A 9545-nucleotide genomic window follows, 5' to 3' on the forward strand; every position below is an offset into this window, starting at 1 on the left:
TTCTTTATCTCTTCCTCAAATTTCCTTATCTTCTCAGCTATATCCCCAAAATGCTGCTTATGCCATCTCCGTAGTGGTACTGATAGCGCTTTCATCTTGTCTAAGAATTGCACATCACCTGATTCCCCTCCACTCTTCCTTCACCATTCTTAGAAAGCCTTCATGTGTGAACCACGAGTCCAAGCTTCGAAAAGGTCTTGGGCCATCAAACTTTCTGCTATTTTTCATTATCAATGGATAGTGATCTGATAAGCCTCTTAGACCTCCCTTTAGTCGTGTCCCTGGATACATCTCAAGCCACCCTAAGGTAACAAGGCTTCTATCAATACGACTGCACGAATACCCCCTAAATTATGTATACTTTCGATCATTTAACGCCAGATCAACCAGCTTCATATCATTTATCCATGCTCTAAAATCCTCAGCAAACGCTGATAAGCTAGTCGCTTCTTTTCTTTCTTTCAAATGCATAATTTCATTAAAATCACCCAAATAACCGAACGGCACTGACGGAGGAAAAATGTCGGTAAAGATTTTCACAAAAATAATGCGTTACAAGTATAGTTTTAAACTGACAATAAAACCTCAGTCAATATTTAAATTGTTTGTCACTTAAGCAAACCCAATAAAATTAACCGAAGTATTCAACCTCGGGTCGTCTCTCAAGAAATTGCAGGGAAGTGTACTTACTATTGATTATGGGAAAACGTTTTTGGGGTTTTTGAATTAAGAGACAAGAAAGTAAAAATGGCAAGAAAATAAAGTAATAACTACGAAAGCTCTTAACAAGGAAAGAGGATTAGAAGTCCTATCCTTATTATCATTATCAATTGTGATGGTAAATGTGAATTGCCTTCACTTAGTTAACCTCTAACCAATGGAGGAAGGTCAAATGCATACAATCAACTTGAGTTCACAAGTCCTAGCCAACACATAGTGAGAGACTAGCTTTGGTGAAGTTCAAGCTAACCGGCAATCTTCAATCACCAATCAACAAAAGACTTTTGATAACTCAAGAGTCTCTAAATAATCAATCCAAGTCAAGAACGTAAAAAGTTAAATTAAAATCCACCCAAGCATTTTATCAAACAATTGGTAGGCACAAAATAAAAGTATGATAAAATTAACAAGGAATATTAAATCTAAACAACTAATTGCAAACATCAATGGCTAACAATTAAAGAGAGTAACAATAAACATAGAAAATATAAATTGTATTAACAGAAATCAAATGTAACAAGAGCTCATAAACATAAAAATGACAAAAAAAAAGAAAATTAACAAGAGAAGAAGATGAACTAAAGTGGTTAAACAAATAAAAGTAAGACAAAAACTAAATTAAAGGAAAATTGAACCTGAACCTAAAGAAAAATTGAAAGAAGAAACCCTAAACCTAGAGAAAGGAGAGAGCATCTCTCTCTAGAAAACTATATCTAAAAACTAAATTTGTGTGAATGAGAAGTGAATGATTGATTCTCCCCTTCTAGCTCTACTCTACAGCCTCTAATCTGTATTTTTGGGCCTGAAACTGGGTCAAAAACAGCCTAGAAATCGCCCCCAGCGAATTCTGTAAATTGCAGCACGTGACGCTCATCACGCGTACGCGTCAGCCACGCTTGCGCGTCATTTGGACATTGGCTCGGTCACGTGTACGCGTCATCCACGCGTGCGCGTCGCTACTAGATTCTCAAAACTTCACTTTTCTGTGTTCCTTCCACTTTTACATGCTTCTTTTCCATCCTCTAAGCCATTCCTGCCCTAGAAAACCTGAAAACACTTAACAAACATATCAGGACATCGATGGTAATAAAAGAGGATTAAAACTTAGCAATTTTAAGGCCAAAGAAGCATATTTTTAATCATAGCATAAAATTAGGAAGGAAAATGTAAAACATGCGAATTATATGCATAAGTGTGAGAATAATGGATAAAATCCACTCAATTCAATACAAAATAAATCGCAAAATAGTGGTTTATCAATCTCCCCACACTTAAACATTAGGATATCCTCATGCTAAGCTCAAAAGAAGCTATAAAGAAGGTGAAGAGGAATGGTAGAATTTATGAAATACAACCTATCTATATGAATGCAACTAAATGCAAAATGCTTTTACCTACTTGGTTAAAAGTAAATAAATCTTCCAAAAAAAAAACAAATATGAACTCACTAATTCAAATCATAAAATGAAGTACAAATAGACTTGCAAGAAGAAAGCTCGTGAAAGCCGGGAACAAAGAATCGAGCATCGAACCCTCACAGGAAGTGTATACACTCTAATCACTCAAGTGTTTAAGGTTCGATTCTCTCAATTCTCTACTAACCTTGCTTTCTAAGGCTTGCTCTTCTTCTACCAATCAAAAAAAATTTAATGTACAAATACATATCAAGAGGTCTTTTAAGGGTTGTAATGGGGTTAGGGTCAAGGTAGGATTGTATTTGGTCAAGTGGACTAAAATCTGAATCCTTAATTAACCTAATTTTTTCACCTAACTTAAGACAATCCATGTAATCAGAATATAAAGTCTAACTACCCATTAACTATGTTTTCCACATATTCATGCATTCCGATTTGAGTACAACTCATATGCATTGCTACTACCGTTTACTTTGGGGCATTTTGTCCTCTTTTATTTTCTTTTGCTCTTTTTCTTTTCTTTTTCTCTGTTTTTTTTCTTTTTATTTTTTTCTTTTCTTTTGTTTTTCTCAATATATATGATTAAGATATTGAATGCATGAATATGTCCTCAACATTTTTTTCACATTTTCACAGAAAAGTCTAACATACTCAATTTTCAAACCAAATTTTTCTAAACCCAACTTTCCCACACTTAAATCATGAACACTTTCACTAGTTTAAACTAACTAAGGATTCAAATTAAGGACATTATTATTTTTCCGCTTAGAGTTAGTGATGAGCTAAAGTAAAGAATAAATGGGATAAAATAAGCTCAAATTGGTTTCCAAAGGATAATGAAAGGGTAAGGCCATATGGATATGTAAGCTTAGTGAAACAAGGGCCTCAATCAAGTGTATGCATACATCAAACAATGGAAATATAGAATCAAGCAAGACAAATATCACAATTTTAGAGAGAACAACACACACCAAAAATAAACATTGGTTGATAAGAAGCAACCAATCAAATAGGTTCAAAATCTCGCTGGTTTTGTGTGTTCGAGCTCTAAACCATGTTCCAAAATAAAATTCTTGAAGCAAGTTCAAAAAGTTTTAATTCAAATTAGTGAAATGCTATAAAATAGTTTCTTGGAAGAGAATTCATCACTTCAACCAAGTAGTATATACATACAAGCAACTAACTATACATGAAATCTATCATGCAATGCAACAACGAATCTAATAAAGAAAAGTAAACATTAGTGTTGGAAAGAAAGTAACTAACCCACGGAAGTCGGTATCGACCTCCCCACACTTATAGATTACACCGTCCTCGGTGCATGCAAAGATGTGCAAATGGACTAGGGTTGCTACAACTGATGCTTTTTTCTCCAAAGATTGTGCACAAAAACTTGTTTGTCCACCCCATTTAGAAGTTTTCCGCTTCCCTTCTTGGTGGCCATCCTGAAAGAAAAGGAAAAGGAAGAAGAATAACCCACAAACAAGGATATGCAAACAAATAAAATATGGGTGGGCGAATGTCAAATAATAATGAGGTTCTCAACTACATGGTAGCTACAACATGCAAGTGAGAAAGCAGTATAAGCAAATGGCATATCAATAGTGCAAGAATTACAACAATAAGGGAGAGAGAGGGGGTCATGAAAGACAATATAAGTTCATATCAATGCAAAAGGAATACAAGTGTGATAAAAGATTAGCATTGACCTACAAATAATATCACCCAACAATATAAAACAAGTCACTAAGCACCAAAACAATGCCAGAATATTTAACAGGTGAGTAAGAAAATTTAACACCAATGAAAAAAAAGCAAGCTTAGAAAAGAGAATAAAAATATGCACAGAGTTAAAATACAATGAATGAAAGTATGCAAATGCAATAAGTAAAAGAGAATAAGGATGAGAAAGGGGGAGAAGAAAGTGAGAAAGGAATGGGGTAGAGAAGCGACGCGTGGGTTGCAGAATGGGGAAGCAACGCGTACGCGTGAAGAGCAGAAATTACAAAGTGACGCATACGCGTCAGTCACGCGTACGTGTGGAGGTGATTTGTGCTCCTCGCACAACACTCGCATAGTACCCGCAAAAATCTTGGGTTTTAGTACTGGAGGTGGCATCATTAACATACGATGTGTGCGCGTTGTCCACGCTCACGCGTGGGTTGGGCTGTGCGCCTGGCACCCCACCAGCGTGGTCCTGGCACAACTTATTGTCCAGGCCACGCTGTCATGCTGTTTCAGCACAGTTTAGGCACAAACCAAATTCAGGCGTTGACGCGTACGTGTCGGTCATGCGTACGCTTGACATCCTCTTTTTTTTTTAATATAAGAAACTAACAAGCTATAAAAGTAATGCCAACCATTATTAAACAAGTAAAACCATAACTTAAACTAAATAAACCTAACGAAAAATAAAAATGCAACTTATTACCAATATAAACAAAAACGGAAAATAGGAAGAATTTACCATGGTGAGGTGTCTTCTAGCTAGCACTTTTAGTTAAAGTCCTTAAGTTGGACATTTGGTGAGCTCCTTGTCATGGTGGCTTGTGCTTGAACTCATTTTGAAACTTCCACCAATGCTTGGACTTCCAGTAAGCTCTAACATTTCCAAATGAGTTCACCAAGCCTTGATGAAGTTTCTCACAAGCTTTGAGCTCCCAAAGTTGATCCTCTTGTATGCCAGGATCCCAAATCTTGTTTCTACACTCCTCTTTAAGTTGACCATCATTGTTCCAACCGGGTGACAAGTAATCCGAATTCTCAATGAAGTACCAAACTCTTCTCTTAGATCCAACCAATTGATCACTAGTCCAACCCTTGCATCTACCTCTTGAAATCTCAACCTCGATGAGTCTTGATTTGCAACTCCAACTACTAAACATCCTTCTCTTATGCTTCATTCCACAAAGCCTCCTAAGTTGGCCATTTGTTTCAAGAATACCATACTCAAGTGGGATAGTAAAGCTAATAGAGATAAGTTTTACCCACTCAAATGAAGGAGTAGACAACAACCTAGGTAGAGAAGTCTCCAACGATCTTGACAAAGCATATTCAACTCCCGTCTAACCTTTCCGAAGGACTTTCACCTTTTGAAAAGATTCTTCACTTTCAAGCTCTTCATCACCGAATTCATCCAACTCTTCTCCATCACTCAAATCATAAATATGAGGTTGAGAAGAATCTACCTCAACGTCGCTTCCAATGTCACCGGGAGAAGGCTCTTCTAACTCAAGGGGTTCACTTGTGGATGCAAATTCATTACTAGGATGGCTTGATTCATGATCATCATCACCAAAGGAACTTGCCATTTGATCTATTCTGTCCAATTCTTCATAGGAAATATGCCTTGGAGGTTGTGCACTAGCCTCCTCAACATCGATTTCAAGCTTCTTAGAGGAATACTCTGCAACTCTAGATTCCCATGGAGGTTCAGCATCTCCTAAGTCTTCAACCACATCTTCCTCTTCAACAATTACGGCCTGCTCCAATTATTCTAATACAAAGCCACATTCCTCACTTTCCATCAGAGTTTCTAGTATCTCCTTCATGCTACACTCTTTTATTGATTCTCCACATGCGGCCATAGAAGTACTTTGAGTGTTAAAGTACAGTGAAGCTAAATTATCTACTACCTCGGTCAAGGTAGCTATAAATTCCAGTGGCGTCCTTTGCATCTCTCTTTGCCCTTGAAGTAGTAAAGTGAGAGAATCATCTATTGGGGCTTGGGGTGGATAGGAGGGTTCATTATATGGGAGAAAGGGTTCATGATAGGAAGGTGGTTCATCTTGATAAGGATGTGGCGGTTCAACACTCTATCTTTTCCACTTGTTGTACAACACACTCCAGTCCCTTGTTCTCAAGTCGAGATTTGTTAGCCATGAGAGCTTCGTGTGCTTTTCAACTTTCCTTACGCTCCATTTGATGGATGGTTACTTGAAGTCGATCCATTGCTTCCTTAAAATGATCCCGTGGCTCTTGTTCTACTTGGCTAACATAATTAGGAACATATTGCTCTTGGATTGATGGATATGGACATTCCCTTATGGAGGGTTGCGGTGGAAAGAAAAATTCATCTTGTGATCGAAAGTTCTCATACATTAGAGGTGGTGTATATTGAGGTAGTGGTTCTTGGGAGTAACTAGGTTAGAATGGTGAGGGTTCTATGTGTGGTTCATATGGCTCATAAAGTCGTTGGTATGGTGGATATGAGTATGGTGTTTGGTAAAATGGAGCTTGTGAGTATGGTAGTTGAGGGCTATATTGAGGAGGGGGTTCATAGGTATATGGTGGTTGTTGATTGTCACGAAGAAGTCCACCATAACCATTGTCTTGGTATGCATCATGGAATGGTTGTTGCTCATAGTACATTGGAGGAGGTTGTTGCCAAGAGGGTTAATCAAATCCTTGTGGCTCCTCCCATCTTTGATTGTCACAACCTTGATGCATATTCTCATTGTAGTTTTCATTCCCTACAACATAATTTGAACCAAACTCATAGCCAAAGAGGTGAAAATTCATAGTAGCAAGAGAAAATAAAAACAAAAACTAATAAGAAATAATGAAAATAAACTCCTAAAATTAGAAACAACTAACAAAGAAACGAAAAGGCAAACATATTCACAATATTCACAATAACCAATAATAAGGCACACATTTGCAATTCCCTGGCAACGGCGCCAAAAATTTGACGGAGGAAAAATGTCGATAAAGATTTTCACAAAAATAACGCGTTGCAAGTATAGTTCTAAACCGACAATAAAACCTCAGTCAATATTTAAATTGTTTGTCACTTAAGCAAACCCAATAAAATTAACCGAAGTATTCAACCTCGGGTCGTCTCTCAAGGAATTGCAGGGAAGTGTACTTACTATTGATTTTGGGAAAACGTTTTTAGGGTTTTTGAATTAAGAGACAAGAAAGTAAAAATGGCAAGAAAATAAAGTAATAACTACAAAAGCTCTTAACAAGGAAAGAGGATTAGAAGTCTTATCCTTATTATCATTATCAATTGTGATGGTAAATGTGGATTGCCTTCACTTAGTTAACCTCTAACCAATGGAGGAAGGTCAAGTGCATACAATCAATTTGAGTTCACAAGTCCTAGCCAACTCATAGTGAGAGACTAACTTTGGTGAAGTTCAAGCTAACCGGCAATCTTTAATCACCAATCAACAAAAGACTTTTGATAACTCAAGAGTCTCTAAATAATCAATCCAAGTCAAGAACGTAAAAATCTAAATTAAAATCCACCCAAGCATTTTATCAAACACTTGGTAGGCACAAAATAGAAGCATGATAAAATTAACAAGGAATATTAAATCTAAACAACCAATTGCAAGCATCAATGACTAATAATTAAAGAGAGTAATAATAAACATGAAAAACATAAATTGTATTAATAGAAATCAAATGTAACAAGAGCTCATAAACATAAAAATGACGAAAAAGGGAAATTAACAAGAGAAGAAGATGAACTAAAGTGCTTAAACAAATAAAAGTAAGACAAAAATTAAATTAAAGGAAGATTGAACCTGAACCTAAAGAAAAATTGAAAGAAGAAACCCTAAACCTAGAGAGAGGAGAGAGCCTCTCTCTCTAGAAAACTACATCTAAAAACTAAAATTGTGTGAATGAGAAGTGAATGATTGATTCCCCCCTTCCAGCTCCACTCTGCAGCCTCTAATCTGTATTTTCGGGCCTGAAACTGGGTCAAAAGCAGCCCAGAAATCGCCCCAGCAAATTCTGTAAATTGCAGCACGTGACGCTCGTCACGCCTACGCGTCAGCCACGCTGCGCATCATTTGGACATTGGCTCAGTCACGTGTATGCGTCGTCCACGCGTGCGCGTCACTACTAGATTCTCAAAACTTCACTTTCCTGTGTTCCTTCCACTTTTGCATGCTTCTTTTCCATCCTCTAAATCATTCCTACCCTAGAAAACCTGAAAACACTTAACAAACATATCACGGCATCGATGGTAATCAAAGAGGATTAAAAATTAGCAATTTTAAGGACAAAGAAGCATGTTTTCAATTATAGCATAAAATTAGGAAGGAAAATGTAAAACATGCAAATTATATGCATAAGTGTGAGAATAATGGATAAAATCCACTCAATTCAATACAAAATAAACCACAAAATAGTGGTTTATCAGGCACCTGGAACAACCTTGCAATATAGCTCAACTCTTTCCACACTGAGATCTTCTCAGCTCTCACATGTGGTCCATACACCAAACAAACAGCACAATAAAAATTATCTTTTATCACAACCCCTTCTACACATATCCATCTATCCCCTTTATAGCAATCAGTCAATTTGAACACTGATTCATCCCATATTAATATTAACCTTCCGGTAGCCCCAACTGAACTTCCAAACTCCCAGCTAGCTCCGTCACTACCCCAAATATTCATTACTTCAAAATTAGTCACTAACTCCTTTTTTGTTTCTATCAATCCAAACATTTCCAATCTAAACTTATTTTTAAAATTCTTTAGCATACTGAATTTTCCAGCACCACCCAAACTCCTGATATTCCAAGAACTTATAATCATTTAACATTATTAGTACACACTGGCTTGCGAGTTTTTAGCTGGCTTCTTCGTATTTTTTCTTTTTTTTCTTTGCCTGTCGTCGCTTTAGGGCCATTGCCTCGTTTTACTCCTATAGGATTGCCATAATATCCTCCTCATCACGGCACTGAGCATCGGACTCTATAGCTAATTTCTAAGCCTCTTTGTTCTCAGCTATTTCTTCTTCCCAACTCAGTCGTTGTTCCTCCTTGTGAGATCCATTTCCACCATCCAAACCAGCCTCAGCCTCTGATCCTACTTCTGTACGGCTCTTGATGAGCGGATAATTTATACGCTTTTTGGCATTGTTTTTAGTATGTTTTCAGTATGATTTAGCTAGTTTTTAGTATATTTTTATTAGTTTTTAATTAAAAATCACATTTCTGGACTTTACTATGAGTTTGTGTATTTTTCTGTGATTTCAGGTATTTTCTGGCTGAAATTGAGGGACCTGAGCAAAAATCAGATTCAGAGGTTGAAGAAGGACTGCAGATGCTGTTGGATTCTGACCTCTCTGCACTCAAAGTGGATTTTCTGGATCTACAGAACTCCAAATGGCGTGCTTCTAATTGCGTTGGAAAATAGACATCCAGGGCTTTCCAGCAATATATAATAGTCCATACTTTGAATAAGGATTGATGATGTAAACTGGCGTTCAACGCCAGTTCCATGCTGCATTCTGGAGTCAAACGCTAGAAACAAGTTGCAAAGTGGAGTTCAACGCCAGAAACACGTTACAAACTGGCGTTCAACTCCAAGAATGACCTCTACACGTGTAAATCTCAATGCTCAGCCCAAGCACACACCAAGTGGGCCCCAGAAGTGGATTTCT

General features: G+C 37.2%; 1 protein-coding gene across 2 annotated transcripts in view; it reads right to left on the bottom strand.

Annotated features, from left to right (window-relative positions):
• The window catches only part of LOC110270038, a 17137-nt gene continuing 16139 nt past the window's right edge, over positions 8548-9545 (bottom strand). Inside the window, exon 2 of one of the 2 annotated variants that reach the window (XM_021118485.1) lies at positions 8548-8988. In XM_021118485.1, coding sequence (XP_020974144.1) covers positions 8868-8988 — 121 coding nt within the window. In that variant the 3' untranslated portion in view covers positions 8548-8867. The remainder of the gene's footprint in view (positions 8989-9545) is intronic. The other variant, XM_021118484.1, reaches the window with a different exon arrangement.

The sequence above is a fragment of the Arachis ipaensis genome, chromosome B03 (assembly GCF_000816755.2).
Source record: "Arachis ipaensis cultivar K30076 chromosome B03, Araip1.1, whole genome shotgun sequence".
NCBI classification, from domain to species: domain Eukaryota; kingdom Viridiplantae; phylum Streptophyta; class Magnoliopsida; order Fabales; family Fabaceae; genus Arachis; species Arachis ipaensis.